General features: G+C 41.4%; 1 protein-coding gene across 4 annotated transcripts in view; it reads right to left on the bottom strand.

The window, feature by feature from the left end:
• Positions 1-200: 200 nt before the first annotated feature.
• The window catches only part of tdrd12 (tudor domain containing 12), a 102,501-nt gene continuing 80,588 nt past the window's right edge, over positions 201-22,113 (bottom strand). For all 4 annotated transcript variants that reach the window (XM_054751709.2, XM_054751708.2, XM_054751710.2 and 1 more), the window contains 8 exons: positions 19,636-19,853; positions 18,716-18,797; positions 18,350-18,531; positions 17,360-17,567; positions 16,413-16,505; positions 10,429-10,601; positions 4,352-4,419; positions 201-895 (listed from right to left, as the gene is read on the bottom strand). In XM_054751709.2, the coding sequence (XP_054607684.2) occupies positions 804-895; positions 4,352-4,419; positions 10,429-10,601; positions 16,413-16,505; positions 17,360-17,567; positions 18,350-18,531; positions 18,716-18,797; positions 19,636-19,853 (1,116 nt within the window). In that variant the 3' untranslated portion in view covers positions 201-803. The remainder of the gene's footprint in view (positions 896-4,351; positions 4,420-10,428; positions 10,602-16,412; positions 16,506-17,359; positions 17,568-18,349; positions 18,532-18,715; positions 18,798-19,635; positions 19,854-22,113) is intronic.

The following is a 22,113-nucleotide window of genomic DNA, read 5'->3' as shown; positions in this document are numbered from 1 at the left end:
GGACAAGCGGAAGAGGATGGATGGATGGTTTGTTGTTTTTAAAGGTTAAATCTCATCTTTTCCACCCGTTTCTTATCCTTTCAAAATCACTTGATCGAGTCCGATTTTCAACGGTGACCATTGACCAATCAAAGCACTTTAAAGGAATGAGGTCTTGTCATTAAAAAGGTTCTTGTCCATTCAAAGAAGAAGCAGATAAATCAGACCCTTAAAGACATTTTATTGGAACTCTAACTTAAATTTGTTTCTAGAATCTCAAACCAGTCTTGACCTGAAGTTTCTGGTTTGAAAAGGAACTAAACCGTTAAGCAGATTGAAGGGAAATGGAAGAGAAACTGAAAAAAAAAAAAAAAAACATTTCCCTTATTTTGTTTCCATTCACATGGCACAAAACATTAAAAGGCGCAGCCTACTAACAATAACTGTTTCAAAAGAACTACAAATGCTTAAAGGTGCAGAATGTACGAATATAGTGAAAATTTTCCAGTGAGAAAATCCCAAGAGAGTCTAGTGTTATCATTTTGGAAGGACAGTTACACCAAAACATATTTCATATTCAGCACGCTGCAGGGATCATCAGTTTTTCTTCATTCAAAACAAAGGAAGGAGGCATGTAAATACTGTTACCATCTCCTGTGAGCTAATACTGCAGCGCCGACAATTGTAATTTGACGAATGCCGGCAAAAAGCTTCAGAGTTGTTTGACATGGTAGCAGTAATCACCTTTTACCACAGGATGTGATTTTTACTTAAGTTCTACTTAATGCATTTTTAAGTCTAACAGAACAGACTTTTAGACTGGCCTAGTGAAATGTAGAAGGCGAGTCACTCTCCTCATCACTATCAGAATACACATATAAGTTGATTTCTCCTGTGTCCTCTGAAAACCTTGGACCTGAAATCAAACACAGAAAGAACACCAGTGTTAGACAAAGTTTTTCTCACTATAAACACAAGTTAAAAAAATGACACTCCAAATCTGTGGATGCTTCAGGTGTGGTGAGCTCTCGGTGGAATTACATCTGGTCCAGACCAGCCATTGTAGTGTCAGCCATGTTTTGTTCACACAGCTTCCTTGGGGACGCTATTGCTTCCTCTTTCCTTGGTACTTCAGAATGCCTTTGCCATAATTGACCAAGTTCAGATTTTTCTGTTTGGTGGAGTGTACCACCCTGCATGACCAGGTAACTGGTACTGGGGGCTGCAGCGACCAAAACCACTGACACTACAACGCACCTTTCCCTACTGACTGAAAATAATTTTAGATTCCAGCCATGTTTGCCTCCACATCTTTAATTCTGTGCTGCATGACCCACGTGGGCATAATGGTTATGCTTACAACATCTAATTTGCATACCATGATATAGTTGGATAGCTTTGTTTCCTTGATATAGGGAATCGGATCTTATGATCAGAAATCAGACCCGATCACGTGGTTTCAGACTCGATCAGGACTCGGGCTTTACTTCCCGATCCAAGCCCCGATGCGGACTCGGATACTGGGTTCAAATTACAGGAGAGCAACTTGGTTCTCCTTAAAGGTTGTCAGGCTCCCCTGATGCCCTTAACTTACACACCCAGAAGGAGCCCAAAAGAGATCCAGTTTCTACCTTTATTATATTATTTACATGGACTCGGCATAGCGGGGATTCTTTTGAGCAGAGATGCAGAGAGCGGCAGGCAGACCGCTGATCATTCATGAACTCCAGCTGCGTTCTGCACACGACCACAGTAACATTTTCTAAATTTCTAAGTGGCGACACAAAAAATATATAATTAACACACAGTCGTTCCTGTACGTTCATTTTCTCTCTGTTAAGTTCTGTCTGTATTTGAGCATGACGTGTGGACGCGCTCGTGCCGCCCCTGCTGCAGCGCTCGTCACTGGCTCAGTCGGGCAGCGCGGCGCACACTCCGCCTTTTTTGCGGTCAATAGATCAATTTGATCTGCTAGCTAAAAAGTTACTTGTGAGGTGAAAAAGAAGGAAGCAGGCAGGAGTTTTTCTGGAGGACTGGGAGATGCAGGAAGATCAGAGACAGACAGGACAGGAAGAGAGGAAAATAAAAACCAAGAAAACAAAACAAAGTTCTTTAAAAATAAAATGTAGGTAGATTGATCCCACTACACGTTTGTACCTGTATGAAGCAATCATTTATCAGCATGTAGTATTTATATAGTTGATACAACTCAGATCATCTTCAAAACTCCGTCCCATGCCCAGGGGCGTATCTAAGCATTTTGGGGTCCGAGGCAAAACAGACCCCTGCCAGTTATTTTAAGTTGAAGTGCTGTTTTTATATTAGACTTTTTATATTTGCAGTAAAGTCCAAAAGTGAAGAATTTATGTTATTTATTACTTGATTGTTCACGCTACCTCACAGAAGTGATCTGTTTTTAAAAATTAAAATAAAAAGGTAATTAAATAAAAAATAAGGAACATTCTGGAAAAGTTTCTTCCTTTTATTTTTTTTTAACGTATCGAAAGTATCGGATCGGGACTCTGTATTGGCAGATTCTCAAAATCAAATGACTTGGACTCGAGGGCAAAAAAAACGGATCGGGACATCCCTAATAGGAAATCATCACTTGAAACATGAATGTTGCATTTATCTTTGACAGATTTTTTCCTTCTGTTTTTGCTTAATTGCACAACTTAATCCTTCAGATTATCAAACAATCCATACAGAAACAAAATCTTTTTCACTGCATTGTATTTCATATGAAAATCAGAAAATCTACCTGGTTGAGGATCAAGTTAAATATGTAAAAATAAATGACACCATATTCACCTACCTACCAGTTTGAAAGCACAGGTGTCTTGGTTGGTTTTGGAGTTAGGACTATTGCAAACCCTCTGATTTTACACTGATGGGGAACCTTTTAGTGCCAGTTGGTTAGCTCTATTCTGACACCTCTGAAAATTTCTAACTGTGACAGACTTTCCCAGACTAGAATTCCTCGAGGTGGAACATTTTAGATCCATCGACAGAATGCTGCAGCTCTACATCTATTTTGGATGAGACAAAGAAGCGTCTAGATGGTTAAAGGTCCTCTGTGCTCAGAGTAAATGGTAGGTCTTACAGCATCCAGCTGGAGCTTCACTCCAAAATAACAGCTGACACTTGTCTCTGGAATATACATGAAATGAGCCTGTTCTGAAATTAGTGCAACAGCAGCAGGGAATCTGGGAATGCTCATCAGAAAAAAGGTACTTATTTGTTTGTTCTATGCAGTGTTGATTAATATTACAATTGTAAGAGGAGCAAAACACTTGAAAGGTGATTTCTTTTCAATAGAATGTCTGAGTTACAATATGGAGAGTGTTGAGGAGAATGAATAGACTTCATTGATTGAGTGGGAAAAATCAATTGTTAGAGCAGCACCAACACTTAGTTTGAAGATAAATAATAACGAGGTACATGTATTTATACACATATGCAGTATTGTAACATTCTACTACTAAAAACCACAAATAAAAATTGGAAAAAACTTGGGTTCCAACACTGCAGCATACTGCAAGAGACAGACATACTCTGTAAATCTGGTATTGAACGAGTATTGAACACATAATGAATGTTGCATTGGTGTTTTTGTGTACGGGGATAATGCCAGTAAAACTTAAACTGAGGAGTTATACACTCTTACTGCAGAGGGGATGAAAGATCAACGGTAGCGTTCTGTTTTACATCTGAGATGTCAGTCTGCCTCTGAAGGAGGTGTCCATGGTCTCCGTGGTGGAATGCAGTGGGTGAGAGGGGTTCTTTGAAATGGTACCCTGTGGAGCTCCAGAGCTGCACACAACCACCTCAGATGTACAGTTGTGCAGCCTCTAGTACTGTGGCATGTTGGTGAGGTAGTTGTTGGATCGGTTAAAAAAACAGGTTAAGCTCATGATCCCAGTTCTGGTCCCCTTCAGCAGACTCACTGGCACCACTCCTTCCACTGTGACGTCCTGAGGCCTCTCCATGCTCCACAAGTATTGTTCTGCCCCAGCTGTTTCTCCAGCTTCTTCCTGTAGATGTACTTAGCTCGTCTGATCTTGTATTTCAGTTCCTTCTGGACTCATCTCTGCTCCTCTTTGTCTCCAGCCATAAAAGCTTTTTTTCTTATCGTTCAGCAGGGATTTCAGCTCAGGGGTCAACCACGGTTTATTTTCGAGAAACACCTCACTCTTCATGTTGGGACATTTACTAAATGGTAAGACTAACTAGGTCTTTTCAATAAATCGAATAATGAATTAATCATCATTTTAGCCATAATCGAGCAGCCCTAATATTAATTGTTGTAAAATTTACACAGTAAGAATGAAACCTTAACAAGACAGGAAACAGAGCTGAAACTTCATCTCACCATTTTCACGTGGGCCCAGAAAGGTAACAGGAAGGCCTCTTGAGGAACGTCCCCCAACAAATGAGTCACTATTAAAAAAAAAAAAAAAAACACATTCAGAGCACAACACAGTGTTAGGAAGGTTTGATTTGTTTGTGTAATTAGTTCAGAATTCCATTCACACATTTCAAAAAGAGTTAGTGAAGCTCATAGTTCAGTTTTTTCCTAAATGTTGTGGTGAGCCAATACCCTTAGAAATATAGCATTTTCCAACTGTTGCCCAGCCTGGCGTGCCAGACGACTCCTCTGTTTAATTCTGCACAGAGAAAGGGTCTGGGAACGTTCCTATTCAAATAACCCCAAACCGTGAGAATTCTAACCGAGCCAATCAGCGCCGAGTAGCGTACGTCACACACCATAATGGGCTCGACACACGGGAGGCGACATCGCTTCTCCATTCATTTTCAATGAGACATGCGCGACAAAGCGATAATCGCGGGTCTCCCTCCTACCAAGCGAAACGCGAAAAACGTGCATGTGAAATTTTGCGCTCGTGCACGTGTCATGCACAGGTGACCCAGTGACGTGATCCCAGAAAGTTGAAACATTTTCAACTTTTCATCGCTGTTGCTCGGACGAGGACCAATCAACGGAGGTTTCATTCACTGACCAAACAGCGGACAGGATGCTCCGTACATCTCCGAGCAAACATGAAGGAGAAGTTGATTATTATTATGTTTTTTAGTAAAATCAGAAGTAAGATTTCACATAACTCTAGCAGCACCTTGTGAAACATCATATCTACCGCTTTATTAACTCTGAACCGCTTAAATAACCTTAATTCCCTCCAACCTGACACAGCCAAGCAAAACAAAGGAAGTTTCGATTTCGCCATGGAACAGAACGTGTAGACAGCTTTGCCGCTGCCATGGGTCGCCTCCCATGTGTCAGGTAATAAAAGCGACGGTGACAAATTTCGCTGATCGCGGTCGTTTGTCGCCTCCCGTGTATTGAGCCCATTACGCAGAGTTTGTTGAACATGGCGACTTAAGCGGAGTTTGCTGCGGCTCTTTCCTCTGTTCTAAATGACTTGGACAAGTCTTTAAAACCACAAGTAGAAGCGCCAAAAGCCTTTCTTCTAACGAGATTGTTGTGCTGTCGCCAGACGCCACTTTTGACTACAGCTAGAAAACTACGTCGTTGACGTCACACACAGCGATGCTCAGTTTCTCATTAACAACAAAGACAGCAGTGGAGTTCGCTGCAGCTCTTTCCTCTGTTCTAAATGTCATTAAAACAAAAACATTTCACTGTGATATCGAGTTGTTGTTCATAAGTGAAAAAGTAGCTTGAGATATTTACAGAGCTGAGTATTTGTTTCTAATTCATCATTAGCATTGTTAGCTTAATGTTAACCTTTAGCCTTCTTCACCTGATTTTAGAGTAAACCATAAGGACGATGTGGCTTCTTATGGTACAATAAATAACTTCTGGGCTGCTCCTTGTACTGGCAAACATACTGCCTAAAACAATTAAACTTTTTTCGAGCTGGTGTCAAATTAAAAATGCTGGAGCTGCAAAATTAGAGCTTGCTGAGAAGCAAACTTGTTTCAATCCAACCTTCCTTGAAACATGATTGAGACATTAGATTGTTTTGTAATTATTTCACTGTAAAATTAATACTTATTGTACCTTTAAAGAGTAGACCCGTCATCTGCTACTACCTATTGGGCAGGAATACGCCACACAGCACTCAGGCATCTATGAATGCTGTTGTTTTAGTTTCTGTCTACAGATACCGATCCAAGATGGCAGACACAATTCTTCGCTCCATGAGCGAAAGGTGGGAGAGGATGCCGGTCAGAACTAGCAGGCCTTAACATTTTATGAGGGTCTGCTGGTGGTCGTGGAGCCAAAAACACGGGCATGGGAAGACCTTGGTAAGACCATGGAGCAAGACGTCCATATGGCTTTGAGGAGATTCTAGTCTACCATCCGGCATCTCAGGAGATGAAAGCAGTGTGCTACCAACACTTTTTACAGTGATGATGGTGTGTTGCTGACCTCCACTCAGGACATTGTGGATCGGTGGGCAGAATACTTTGAAGACCTACTCATTCCCACCATCTTTCAGTCAGGAAGCAGAGTCTGGGGAATTTGGGTTGGACTCGCCAATCTCTAGGGCCAAGATAATTCAGGTGGTCAAAATACTCCTCGGTGGCAAGGCCCCAGGGGTGGATGAGATCCGCCCAGATTTCTTTAAGTTTGTGGATGTTGTGGGGCTGTGCTAGCTGACATGGCTCTGTAGTATCGTGTGGACATTGGGAGCAGTTCCTCCTATTTAAAAAGGGTGACTGCAGGGCGTGTTCCAACTAAAGACAGATCACACTCCTGAGCCTTCCTGATAAGATTCTAATCAGGGGTTATGCAGAGGAGGGTCTGTCAGATTGTTGAACCTCGGATTCAGGAGGAAAAATGTGTGGTTGACGTCCTGGATGTAGAACACTGGACCAGCTCTATACACTTAAGGGGATCCTGGACGGTGCATGAAAGTTTGCCCAACCAATCTACATGCGTTTTAATTTGGAGAAGGGGTTCGACTGAATCCCTTGGGGGTCCCCCTGTGGTGGACCCTGTGGGGGGTACTCTGGGAGTATGGGGTACCAGGCCCTCTGAAAAGGGCTGTTGAATCCATGTATGACCGGTGTCAGAGCTTGGTTCGCATTGCCAGCAGTAAGTCAAACTTGTTTCCAGTGAGTTTGACTCCACCAAGGCTGCCCTTTATCACTAATTTTGTTCATTACTTTTACGGACAGGATTTCTAAGTGCAGCCAAGGTGTTAAAGAGATCTGTTTTGGTAGCCTAAGGATCAGGTCTGCTTTTTGCAGATGATGTGGTCCTGTTGGCTTCATCAGACAGTGATCTCCAGCTTTCGCTGGAGCAGTTCGCAGCTGAGTGTGAAGCGGCTGGGATGAGAATCACCTTCTCTAAATCAGACCTTGGTCTTGAATTGGAATAGAGTGCCTTTTCCAGGTCAGGGACGAGGTCCTGACTCAAGCAGAGGAGTTTAAGTATCTTGGGGTCTTGTTCAAGAGGGAGGGAAAGATGGGAGCTTGAGATCAATAGACAGATTGGGGCTGCACGTGCATTACTATGTGCAGTGTACTGACCAGTCTGTCGTGGTAAAGAGAGCTGAGCCAGAAGGCGAAGCTTTCAATTTATTGTTGGATCTAAGTTCCAACCCTAATCTATGGTCACGAATTTTGGATAGTGACCAAAAGAACAAGATCGCAGATCCAAGTAGCTGACATGAGTTTTCATCACAGGGTGTCCGGGAGATTTTTTTCTGGACAAAATTGTCACTTTTTTTATTAGTATTTTTATACTTTTATAGAACTACCCTTTTATAGAGATAGCAATCACTCTCAGAATATCTTACACAAGACAGCAGCATGCGTATCAGTGTCAGGTCACCCAATTGAACAAAGCCCATCAGGGTGTTTACCAATTAAATTTAAATGATTCCACAAAGCCCCAGCGTTAATCTGGTTACTTTGCACTTGTTTCTATTTTATGTGGCTTGGATTTATGCAGCTTACTCAGCTGAATTAGTTGCTCTTTGCACATGATGTTATTATGGTATTCAAGAGAACGCCTCTTCCCCATGGTGGTTGTGAAAGGAACAGTCTATGTACATTAAAAGCTAGTTTTTAGCCATATGAATTTAATTTAGTTGGTTTCAAGGTAAAATGGTAATAGGATGCTGTGCTGTTGGCTGCACCAACAGTGCAGTGCAGTGTGTAAACTTGTCTTTGTATCGAATAAATTTGATAGATGCATAAGACGGGTATGGACTAGAAGCCTTCAAAGTATTTGTGAATTTACAGCAACCACATTTAACCAGGCCAGTTAGGTACGTGAAAAATTATGTTATTTATTTAGCATGATGAGCTTTGCTGTTATGAGATTTCTACCTCCACCTGCCACAGTGCGATAGTAGCATCTGAATCCAGTGGCCTAGGAGTCTGGACTTGTTTAGGCTTTTTCATTCAGCTCCAGTATAACGTGAACGCCTTTTATCACATGATATTATGAATCCAGGTGGCTGGTATCAATGCATCCCTAGTCATAGGCCAGTTACTTTGAAAAAATAATTAGTTTTAATCACTTCAGACCTGCCAACCTTGCCAAAAGTTTGTGAGTACCACGTGTGACGTTTTTTCACAGACTTTTGCAACTCTGTTTCTTTCCATGCTGTAATGTCCCCCTTCACTGGCTGGAAACATCTTCTTGAATAGTCCAAAGTATCGTGTATTTTAATATTAAACAGTAAAACTCAAAAGTTGCAGTTGCTTACCTTATATAACGTGTGCTTATACAAGCTGATAGCCACAAGTTACTTGCATTTAATTATTTCAATATCTAATTAAACAAAAATAATTAAAAATACATTTTTCTATGCATTTACTGGTAATTATTTATTTTATATATTGCAACAGGTGGTTCTGTTTATTAAACTGGCTTAAAGCACATATGCACACACCACCGGGGTTAATGTATACATTACCTGCAGCTCCCTGGTGGCTTTTGTCTATATAATTGCAGATTGTGCAAATTGCATGGTGAGGTAGATAACAAGGTTGCAAGCATGACCAGAATTTTTAAATTACATTTTTGTCTCAATAATTTGGCTAAATCTTTTATTCTTTCTTCCAGTTTTACTTTTTTTATTTACTGTTTGTTTTGTACAAAGCTGAAGTTGGTTCCCTTTTTAGTTTCTAACGTGGAAAGGTTACTTCCAACTCATTTTCCCCCTTCCTGCATCTTTAATCTGCTCTAATTATGAAATGTTTTATTTTCATGGGTGATCAATATAAACTCCTGAAATAAACGTAGCCTACTGTTTATAAACCTGCAGAACTGAAAAAAAAAAAACATGTTGCCAACATGATAATCCAAACTCACAAAATACATAATAGAAGAAAGTTGCCTTCTTTGCTCTTCCACTAATCTACTAAAGGTTTCACAATTTACCAACTGTTCTTTTAATATTTTGTTGTCAATTAGGAATATCTAGTCCAGGTTTGAAGAGTCTAAGTGTAGTTTACAGCAGGACCAGATCTAAGGTGGACCAGATTAAACTTGTGTATTTTTTAACTTTAACAAACAAATAAAAGGTTTCACAAACTACGTTTTAAGGACTATTAGTTTTAAATAATCTAGTCCTGGTCTGAAGAGTCTAGGTCCCATGTGTCAGACACAAGGCCCACGGGACAGATGTGGCCGCGAGAGATTCAAGTGTCTTAAAATAAGTCTATGCTGCTTCAAAGCGCACATCGACTATAAACTACATTTCCCATAATTCAAGTTCAATTCAAAGATACTTTATTAATCCCAGAGGGAAATTAAGTTTCAGTACACACAATTCTGAGATCAGACATGCATACATAGACACGACAAGAATTGGTGACTGTGGTCATTCGCAACCCGAATCGTGCTACCGTTATAGATCAAGAGGGTTTATATGAGGATAGAGTCAGGGAGAGGGGGGGGGGGGGGGGGGGAAGCCACTTCAGAGTTACCTTCCACAGAGAGCGCAGCTTTGCTATAAAAAAAAAAAACACCTCAGACACAGACTTCAGACATTACACAACACAAGTGTCCACTAGGTGGGGAGGTAGGATTGGGACTCTCCGCACTTCAGTGCGTGCAGCCGCATGGGGCAGCGCTCATCACCTCCGTTTTGACAGGGGAGGGAGATAATGGGTTAGAGAGCACAGTGACTCCTAGATACGGTTCCACGGATTTCACCAGTCACAGTCCCGCCCAGGCTGGGATAGGGAGAAAGTTTCCATAGCGACGACAGCATTCCACATTTCTTCTGAGGGGGGAGTATTCATTTCACACAAGCTCCAAGGGCACCAGATTCAGAAAAAAATTGTTTTGGGGACAGAGAGAGATAATTTCCTCTCTGCCTTAGTGTTCTGTTGGTCTACAACCCCTCTAGATCCAATAATGGCGTAATTAATCAATCCCAATCCCAGAAAACATCTAGTGACTGGTAGATTATGAGTTATAGGGTGTACTTATCTCCTTACCTCACTGTGCAGCCTAGTTCTATGCTGCCGTTAGCCAAATCGTCTTGGCACAAAGCCTTCAGCAGGCCCACATGCTCAGGGTTACAGACCCCCATCCCTGTGTTCAGGATTTCAGACTGGACGTTGTATTCATTTATGAGTGTTTTCGTCCCAGGAATTTTGGTGACTCGGACCTAAGGACCAACAAGAAAAAACAAAACATTGAAAATTACGTATTCAGCAGAACTGGGTTGGGAACCCCAGGGACTCAGAACTGGTCTCAACATTGAAGTCCCAAAAATTGCAGTTCCACCCTCATCCACTAGGGGTTGTCACCAGAAACAAGCAAATTCTCATTGACTCGCATGTTAAAAATGCCAATTTCATAGCGGAAAAATAATTATGTTTAAAACCTGGTTCAAAAATGAATTTTATGGGTCTTAATTTTCCTTTAATCAGATTCAAGACTTTTAAGACTTTTCAAGACCCCGCAGATACCCAGGTACTTATTTCACTGGTTGGACATGGGAAAATGCTGTACGTTGAAAATAATACTGCTTGGTCAAAGATGGGGTGAAATATAACGTGTTGGCTGGGTAATGACAGTAGCTAGTGGAGGCTTCTGGGCTTCGCTGGTCCACCATTGTCAAAGATCTGCAAAGTCGCCATTGCAAATGGGATGTTTGTTTAGTTTCGCTAACTTCTTTCTCCCAGAGGCAGCCCAGCAAAGCAGGTGACCGGCTTCTTCTATCTCTTGGCGGGAAACAGCTACTAGATGCAGACAGATGCCCGCTCTTGTCTCCAAGCTCAGAGTGCTGCTATTAGGGCTGCAACAAATGATTATTTGGATAATCGATGAATCTGATGGGGTCTCGACACGATTAATCGGATTACATGGGGAAATTTTTAAAAACTGCTAGGGAAACGTTATTTCTCTCCTTCCTTCACTTTATTTAACACAACATTATTAGAAAACAGTTCAATAGCAGAAAAACAACATGCCATCACCTAAATTGTCTTATAAGGTGTATAGACAGAGACCCTAAGCTACATCTATCTGTGACCTAAAATGCTTGGTCCAAGTTAAACAGCTTAAGGGCAATTCTCATCTGTTTTGTTTGATCTCATCTGTTGACATTTATTATAACTGGGGATGTCAAACAACTAATTTTTAAATGTAATTAAACATAGGCTGTGAATTAATCAAAATTGATCACTATTTCCAAAAATGACTGAAAAAATACCAAATAAAACAAAAGTAAATGAATGCCATCCTCCTTGCGATGATGCCCTGGGCAACTGCCATAAAGTCACATCAAGAAATGCTGCTGATCATTCCAATGATCCCAAATAGACTCACATTAGGCCACATGAAAGCAACTGAACCCAAAAATATATTAACCAGTATATAACTGCACTCTCACACAACACGCCTGCAGCAAGAGTTAGGACTCCTCCCTCCCTTTTAAAAGCGTTTTCGCTTCTGAGGACATTGTGGTTGTAAAACCACATGCTAGTAGTCTGGCCCCGGTGTGATCAACCAGTTTCTGCGGGAATGTGACGGCGGAACCAGGGCCAGATTAACACTTTGTTGTACCCTGGGCAACAATATTCAAGGGCCCCATCATCACGATCCGAGGATCACCATAATGTGGTCACATACAGAATATTTTACTGTAATATGCAGTAAATATACTCAATACTTGAACGCCTGACAACACGTAACCCGCCCAGAGTAACCTTTGACCCACCTCGTGTGGACTGACCAATGAGGAGAGGGTGTTAACTTGAGGCCCTCTCTTCATTGGTCAGTCTGCATGAGACTGACTCTCAACTGACGTTCAGTCATAGGCAGCGAAGCGTCTCTGTGCAGCGCAAAAGCCCGGGTGGACAGTTTGTTTAATGTAGGGTGATCATATTTCCATTTCCAAACAAGAGGACAGGGGATCTGTGCCTATGACGTCACACTATGGCAACGCCACACAAACCACGTTGGGACCCATTTTTTGTAAGACCTAAATTAATAGATTCTGCCAATAAAAGGGTTCTAAAACAATTTATATGTAAATATTTTGCATATTTAATGCAAAATCTAATTTTTCTGCTTTAGTGCTGCAACAAGGTATTATTAATAATAAATTATACCTTTTGTTTTACTACAGCATCGGTAAGCTTCCTGTGCACAGATTATTAAGGATGCTTCAGCTGTGAGATTAGACGATAGGATCAATGATAAAATAAGTTGTCACACACTCCATGGAAACTTTCAGAGAATCCACAAATAGTGGCTTTCAAACGGTTTTGTTATTTTTTGCAAGTCTAGAAAAGCAGCAGATGAGACAGCATGTCTGATAATTTAGTTTTTCATCTGATAATATTAGAGCATGTCAGTAATGTCTGAGGGGCTTTTATAAACACTGTATAACTAACACTACTGGAAAGGGTATGAATTACACAGAGGCTTCTGGGGAGCCCAGTTATTGGGGGGGGGGGGGGGGGGGGGGCATTTTGCCTTGGCCCCCAAAATGTCTTGAAACGGACTTGGGTGTGTGACTGAGTTGTGAAGGTGATCTGAATTGTATCAGATGTATAAATATGACATGTGTATAACTTGTTTTTTACTGGTAAAAACGTGTAGTGGAGATAAATCTACCTACATTTTACTTTTCAACACTTTTTGTTTTCTTGTTTTCATTTAACCATTTTCCTGTCCTGTCTGCCTCTCATCTTCCTGCATCTCCACTTAATTCTCCAGAAAATCTGCTGCCTGGATTCTTACTTTTTCACCTCATCAGTTACTTTTGAGCCGATCAAAGGGATCTCCTGACCGCAAAGCACAGAGCGCGTTTTCGATGCTGCGTGAGGTGACATCACCACAGCACAGGTGATGAGCTCCGCAGTAGCGCGCTTCAGGCACAAATAAGACAGAAAATAGAGAACATGTGCGGACATGAACGATCGTGTGCTAATTATAGTTTTTTGGTTGCGCCACTTTGAGAATGGACCGTGCGCTGGAAGCAGCTGCCTGGATCGCTGCGCAACAATACGCTGTGCTGCTCTCTGCTCAAAAGAGTCCAAAAATGATCTAATATAGGAAACTTTTTTCCAGCTCTCCTGGATGTGTAAGATATCCAGCTCCCCCATAATTCGATCCCTGCTCCTGGATGAAAAGCCAGACATTTTCATCAACACAAGAACCCGCAGTCCGGACGCCCGGACAGAGTGAAAAGTGGACATGTCCGGGGAAAACGGAACGTACGGTCACCATAGTCCTCATAAAGCGGGAAATTATAGATACAGTATTTTGCTTGTGCCCTGGGCCCTTTAGAGTTCGTGGGCCCTGGGCAATTGCCCAGTTAATCCGGCCTTGGGCGGAACCGGTTCGCAGCAGCGCAAGTCTGCCGGCTCTCCCTCACGCTGATCTGACTTGCTCTGGTCTGGAAGAGTTGTGCGACACAACAATCAATGACGCAATTCGTTGCCAATGCTTTTAGTAATCGATTTTCATCGAATTTATCGATTCATTGTTGCAGCCCTAGCTGCTATGTTTCTGTAGTCTTCCTCAGACAGCTTCACAGGTGACCAGCATGACTACAGCCTAGCATCGAGGCCAGGCAGCCAAACAGTTGATATTAGCTCCTAGCTCCGTCTTAGCTTCGGGGGTTAACCCAGTTAGCTAGTAGCTACATTGGTTCATTTTCTCCCATCCTCAAGCCTAGTTTATGTTTCTGCATCAGGTCCATGAGGGAGAGATGCATATGCACCGACTTCTCCATTTGCTGGAGAGTGATGCAAAGGAAATCCTCACCAGGACAGCAGAGGGTGTAGCACTTTTCTGGGGTATTATATCTTGTATCAAATCCAAGAGTGTATTTACTATTGTGTTTATATTGTTTTTTGTGTTTCAGAGACTTCTTAACATAAACAAATTTGTCCTTCATTCTTCTCCACCTCTTTATGCACACACCACTTCTACAAACAAGTTCCCCGTCATTTCTGTCCACGAATAAAACGCTACATGCATATCTTTTATACAACTCCAGTCACAGGTGAACAAAATGTATATTTTTTTCAAGCTGCTTCTAGTCTGGCCCTAGATATTTTCGGCTCTATTTTTTTAGGGCACAATGTGCGCTTGACAAATTTAAAGGCATCCTGATCAATCACAAGCTTGCACTCTCCATCTCGCTCAACAGATGTTTTAGAAAAGTGGGCTTGACTCCGTACGTTCTAGTGAGCCAGTTGGAGAGCCCTCAAAACAATGTATAATGGTGTTGCATGTCACTAGGCTTTAGACCCATTTTCAGCTCCACTCTTTTTCCCATTTTTGGATGGTCTGGGCGTGGCACAACCAAGATTGCGGTGATGGGAACCACCCAGATTTTGCTTCATTTAGAGAATTGAGTGAAATGAGTGATCCTATGTCCAGAATTAATACACTCACCTAAAGGATTTTTATTATTAGGAACACCTGTATAACTTCTCCTCAACTAATTCACTGCCATTGACGATAATTCGTCATTTTAAACCCAACTGTTCACTATTTGCACTTTTTTACTGTGTAAGGTGTCAGAACAAGCCCCCGCACCGTGAGAACAAACATCCCAGCTCTAAAGCCGATCTTCAACCGCGTACGTAACACTTCACGTGATCAGGAAACCAAAAATCCATGTGTTAGGAAATTGTTTTGGGTCGTTGCTGTATAAAAAAAAGCAAACTGGAAAAGCTTCTGCCGATCACAATTCGACAATGGATTATGAAAAGAACGGATAATGCTTGGAATGCACAGATTCTTGCTGACGTAAGAGGTGAGTCTATTCTTTGTGTTGTTAGTTTTGGCGCTGACATCGTAGCGCGCAACGTTCTGTGACTCTTAAAAAAAACATCAAAAAAAGCTGAAAAATGCTGGCAAAGAAGGGCTATTCTGATGAGGAAACAGCTGGCAGTGATTGAGTTAACGCAATTATCTAATCAACCAATCACATGGCAGTTGCTTGAATGCATTTAGGGGTGTGGTCCTGGTCAAGACAATCTCCTGAACTCCAAACTGAATGTCAGAATGGAAAATAAAGGTGATTTAAGCAATTTTGAACGTGGCACTGTTGTTGGTGCCAGACGAGCCGGTCTGAGTATTTCACAATTGGCTTAGTTACTGTGATTTTCACGCACAACCATATCTAAGTTTTACAAAAAATGGTGTGAAAAGGGGGGAAAACATACAGTATACAGCAGTCCTGTGGGCGACAATGCCTTGTTGATGCTAGAGGGCAGAGGAGAATGGGCCGACTGGTTCAAGCAGATAGAAGAACAACTTTGACTGAAATAACCACTCGTTACAACCGAGGAATGCAGCAAAGCATTTGTGAAGCCACAACACGCACAACCTTGAGGCGGATGGGCTACAACAGCAGAAGACCCCACCGAGTACCACTCATCTCCACTACAAATAGGAAAAAGAGGCTACAACTTGCACCAGCTCACATAAATTGGACAGTTGAAGACTTGAAAAATGTTGCCTGGTCTGATGAGTACTCACCTTCATAGCTGTGCACATTCAGGTGCACTTGTACAATTTGAATCCATTTTCTTGTTTGTTTTGTGGAGCAGATGAAAAAGTGTCGACAATACGATGAATGTCATTGACTGAAATTTTTGCTAATTCTTTAGGGATCTGGAAAAGTACAGTTCACTGCATGCACCATCCATGTTGGCATCACTGAAGGGGACAGGACGTACCACGACTCTCCAGAGTTCATCAACCGGAACTAGCGTTTGCTATCATGCACAGGCTCTATCATAGAAACTTATTCTCTGGCAGCTGAACGGGATCTACTATAACACTAAGAAGAGTTGAAAGCAAAAATCTTCCAACAACCTTTTAAATTTTTCTGATGTCACAAACTGTTGTGGGGTTTTGGGAATTCAAAGTAAGCATTTAAGATTATCAAATCATTCAATGCTGGTATATTTTGAATCTCATCTCAGATTACAGATTGAAAGCTTACCAAAGAATCAACAAAAACAGTGTTTCCCAGACTTAGAACTGCCCTTGCTTGATGTTGCAGACCTCGGATCTTGTGATGAATCACTCTGGTGACCTGCCAAACAAAACATGAAGTTATGTGCAATTATAAATTTACATGAGAATATTTGCTAGAAACAACTGAACTTGGGAGACAAGAGCTAAGTGTTTGTCTAAAGGTAAGATGGAGGTCATAAAGCTCAAAGACGTACAGCCAAAATGTGTACCAGAAACAACTCCAACTCTTTTCCCATTTTAGTAATGTCTGGGCATGACGGGACGTGTGCCAGTCAAAATGGCGGTGGTGGGAACTTCCCATTTGGAATTTTTTTTTTATATAATTCGAGCCTATGGACAACAAATTAGGTATGTCCCATTCCCATGTTGATATCTGGTATCGGCCCAAAAACACTATCGGATTCCATTGGATTGCATCAAAAATCCTCGATATTAGCGGTATGTTCCGCTTTAAATTCTATTCCAGCAATTCTATCCATCAGCGCCCAGATCCAGCATGCATAGTCCATGTAATCAAAACAGTGTGTTCTAGGAAAGTAGAAAAGAACAATGTCGGCCATGTGGCTGTTTTTTTCGTTTAAGTCCGACATCGTAACGGATTAATATCGGTCAATACCGAAAGCTACAAATACCGGTATCGTATTGGAAGTGAAAAAGTTGTAACGGGAAATCCCTACAGTATAGATGTTGATAGTGTAAACGGTCTTTCTGCCAACAATCATGGCAAATGCTCATGCTTAGGAACTAATGAAATTGTGGTTTATGAGTACTAACAGCCTTTTAGACAGAGTTGATCAAGTGAGCATTGAAAAATGTGACAAAAATGTTTTCAGCATGGTAAAAACAACAAATTAGTCTGGTATTATTAATGAATAATACTGAGAATGTGTGAGGCAAAGAGAAAAGTGAAACCTTGGGATGCCAGTCAGCCTCAGCATCAGCTGGCTTCACTCCGCAGAATATAATTTCAACCGCTTGACCAGGTAGAGACTGGAACTGATCTGGGAGCTGAAGGATCTCATGGGACTTCACTTCCTCCTCCTTTCCCACGTCGATGAAGGAAACCATGACGGTGAAAAACAAGCGGTCATCGCGATCATTTAACGAAAGGATCTTCACCCTGTCAGAGGCACATATGAGCATGGCATAGGCCTAACATTGATGGCACATAGCTGATGAGCTTCATAAGCAGACTCGGAGCTTTGCTTATGTTCTGATGTCTTTAGTAACCCTAACATTTTAAAACCAAACTAAAGAGAGTTTAGCCTTGAGAATGGGAGGATGTTCATGTCATCCTACGCTGACAATACATTAAAAGAATGCTTGTAAATTAGAATGTGGCCAAATAATTGTAATATAATATTTTTGGGGTTGTTACATCAACCAAAAATTACTTTTCCACATGAGAACGGGTTGGTATAAACCTTCAATTTAAAGAACAGCCAATCATACTAGGTGTTGTTCTGCACTAAACCAATCATGTATGGAGCCACACTAACAGCCCAAGAGCAGCCACACACACTAACTGCTTTAGCCACTTACTGCAGGTAACATAGAAAAACAGAAAAAAGAAATTTGCGCTCCAAAAGGGATTGAAAAGGAGGGAGGCCACCACGGATGACATTATTGGCAATAAGGGACTGAACAACTTGTTACTGTGGACATATTTTGATTATCTGAAGTTGGACCCAAAAAAAAGATTAATGAAGTAGCCGCACTGCAAATGATGTTTCACGCAGGTTGTGACAAAGTCGCAAAAACCACTGCTCTGTCTTTGGTCCTGAACAAAAACCACTTGCTAGTGCAGCAAGTCGTAAAACTTTATAAGTGCAGACAAGAGTGAGCCCAAGAAAGAGCCTGCCTACTGCCATGGCTGTTTATCTGAAGAAATATTGGTAGGACCTGTGGAATTCCTGGTCCTGTTGAACTGCATACAGGCCTCCCAGGAGCAGGTCACTGGCTCCTGGTTTCCTGTCAGCATAAAAAGCAGCCATCTCTGTGGTCATTGCTTTGAAACTGCTGTCATCCTTCCTGATCACGTGGCCGTAAAACACAGAAGCAGACTTGATATGAAGAGGAACGACCTGGGAGACAAACACAACCAGGACATTTTCAGTTTTATATCAATGTTTGAAACTTTTGTGGTTGATAACACATTTACGTAAAATGATTGATTTCCCTTCTGCCTGATACAGACCCACATAGACTTTGCTATAGACAGACTGGCAGCTGAACAATGAGGAGATAACAGAACCAAACCATTCTCACTTCAATCAGTCCAGATGCAGGGAGCTCAGACTGATCCAGCTGGGAACTGAACTTGTGGCGATCAGGACACACACTGCTGTTTCTGCACAAATCAAAGTTGACAGATGTAACTGGTAAGAATCTGGGGCCTCATTTATCAACCATACTTACGAACAAATCTGCGTATGTCGAGAGTTGCAACTAATTTACGCGTTGTGCGGTATTCATCATTTTGTTCCTGTGTGTAAAAATGTTCCTAATTATACGTAATGTTGCTTGCGTTGTCAAGGTAACCAGACTGAATGACAGTGCAGAAGAGGCTGCACTCAGACATTTCCAAATAAAACAAACACCATCCAGAACGACTCCTTAAATTTAAAATGTAAATAACCAGTTACTCTACGATTTATCATATTAAAGTAATTATTTATTTCTGATGGGAACCTCTCTTCTGTCTGGACTGCGTTTATTACCTCTGCAACTTTTTTGGTTATTCTGAACTTCGGCAGCCAGTGTAACGATCTCGCAAATTTTCTTTTTTTTTAAAAGTTAGAACGCAGAGAATCCCCTCACGCGCTGAGGACGTAGCGTGACCAAATATGGGAAACTGAGGGCGTTTCTGTATGTAAATGACTGAGAATGGACACGAGCACTTAGGTACGCACAGGTGGGATTTATCATCAGACGACTGAGAAGGAATGTCAGTACGAGTGGCCACCGCATGTTTCATAAATCAGGGTTCTAACCGTTCATCCCAACATTCTAAATTTTGTTCATAGGACCAAATTTAGGAATATTTCTACAAAAGTTTAATGAATGAGGCCCCAGAAGTTTCCACGAGATTCTATCGAGTCTGATTAGGTTTCTTGAAACAGTTCTGGGACAGTTTGAGTGAGGAGGAGCAATGCTGGCCAGCCCAGCAATCCACAGATAAATTCTACCTGCAGAATCCAAATCTCTTCAGGTGGTTGCAGAGAGGCCGGTCCGCCTTTAGGTGTTCACGGATCGCATGAACCTCCTGGGCAAAGGACACCAGCTCAGGGGGCAGTGGGGCATTAGTCCTTTTCAGATAGCGCTCAACTCCCAAAACATGGCGGGCATTCCCCTCTGAGATCAGCATCACAGACCTGGCCACCTTTCTAGGATCCTGGGAGCACACCTGAGGGAAAGAAGAACCATTTGGATCAGTTTTATTCTTTTGGATATTCCAATCAGAGGTCACGTTAGATATTTTTGTTGTCTGTGTAGCGTCATGAATGGCCTCATATTTGTGACCCAAAGGTCACACTTTCCCAGCTGGGTCAAGCTGGGTCGAGCTGTAACTTTGTCCCACAGATTACCCGCCAGGAGCCGTGATGTCTGCTGAACACCATCTTTATCTGGCTGCTGTTCCGTCCCAAGATGAAGGACACTTCAAGATTTTAAAATAATAATTTTTTAATAATAATTTTAATAAACTCTTTGACTGTTTATTACAAGGTTCATTACAATCATCATAAAATAATCATCATGTTCAGTATAAATGTATTTAAATTACTGAAATGACTTATTCTTTGGGTTAATAATGATAATTATTCATGATAATCAGTAATGTGTGGTCAGTAACCAGAAGGTCATTTTTACGTGTACAAACCATGCAGAGAGTGAATCCAGTGTAAAGGTAAACCACCTCACGTCTTTACTCCATGACACAGAGCTTTCTGACGCTGAGAGGGCGTGTTCTGAGGTTTTGTTAAAACCAAATCTCTGCAGCTCAAAGTCAGTTCTTGAACCATTCCAGAGGACGAGGGTCGGCCGCCCCAGCCTCAGTAAGCATTCTGTCACGCCGATAGAATTGCTCCGAATAGACGCACCCGTTTCCAGCTGACGCAAAAACTCCTTCAGAGTTATTGATTTTGAGACGCAAATAGTTTTGTCCGTCGTGTGACCCACGGAGACATCTCAGGACCGATTTGAGACGCACCAACGTCTTTCTACCAACCTCATGCCCGGAGGAAACGATCTCCCTGACACCTCGGATCCACGGAGGGTCTCCTGAACTGGGTGAGGTAGACATTGTCCGACAGATGGCGTCTGTATGCTGTTTTCTACGAAACATCAGTTAGCTGCAAAACAATGTTTTTCACCCAGAACGCGCTTCTCTCTTTGAAAGAAACCTTCTGAGATTCATTCACGCATCCAAACCATGCATTCCATTTTAGTTCTCCATCCAGACACAGGTTTGTTTTAGTATCAAGCGGTTTCAAATTGTCAGTTACAAATTGTCATTTACAATTGTCATTTTTAGTAATAAATATTAGTAATAAATTAGTGAAAAATTAGTAATAAATTCTTAACTTTCTAAAACCTGACTCTTCTTTGAAATGAAACACAGAATGGTAAATATTTTGGTTATTGAATAAGCAAAGATTCCTTTAACTTCTGATTCAATAAATAAACTTTTGCTAAAATCTAATTATCTTAAAATTAAAAATTAATCTTTGGATTAAATATAGACCAAGCTCGTTGGCGTATGAACTTCTATCAAATATTTTAATATCCTAGATATTTATTTGTGATAGAAGCTTCATTTGTTAACTTGTTTGATCTTTTCTCAGGATCAAACCAAACTGATAGCAAACCGTGTTAAATCCTAGTATGTAGTTTAACTACGCTACATCTGTCATTTTCACTGACAGGGTGGCAAAAAAAAAGGTAGTGATCAACTTTTTCCGGTGACTTTCATTTTATAAATAATAAAAATTTTACATAATTAATTTTCCTTCATTTTTACTACATATTTAGAGTAACCCAGTCACTTATGAACATGCAATTGAACTGTTTCAGTAAAAACATTTCACCTGCTGTGGCCCCAACACACAGTCTCACCTTCATTCTGCTCTGTGTAAACCTGAACTAGCTTGTGCAAAGGGCTGCATGATTAACTAAATTTAAATCACAATTACCATCTGGGTTTTAAACGACCATAAAAGAAAATGAGACGATAACCTTCCTTGTGGTTTACTCCCACGCTGCTCTGAGTTTCAAATTGAGAGCACCCCTACACAGTATTGTTAGCGTAGCAACTTTGTCGCTATTTCTGATAACTTTCAGACCCGATCACGGCAGGTGACAGCAACCAATACCAGTCGCTCATGGACGTCAAATTTATCTTTTAACAGAAGAAAATTAATAAAACAATTTGTAAATAATTGATCCAGAAGTTGTAGCCCATCTGTGCCTACAACATTTAGATATTTTTCACCGTTAGTTGTTTTATTGAGCAGGTGCCGCTTTTTAACTATATATTAGGGCTGTCGCGGTAACCGCAAAAATGAAATATCGCAATATGAAGAAGCCCACCGCGCTGCATCATGGGCCACCGCAATTACTGAACTTGATTCAACTCAGTGATGCATGTTGAGAAGGATGGCTGCGCT

Source organism: Nothobranchius furzeri, chromosome 7 (genome assembly GCF_043380555.1).
Source record: "Nothobranchius furzeri strain GRZ-AD chromosome 7, NfurGRZ-RIMD1, whole genome shotgun sequence".
NCBI classification, from domain to species: Eukaryota; Metazoa; Chordata; class Actinopteri; order Cyprinodontiformes; family Nothobranchiidae; genus Nothobranchius; species Nothobranchius furzeri.
The sequence above is the reverse complement of the archived record's forward strand: the minus strand, read 5'-3'. Positions and strand labels throughout refer to the sequence as shown.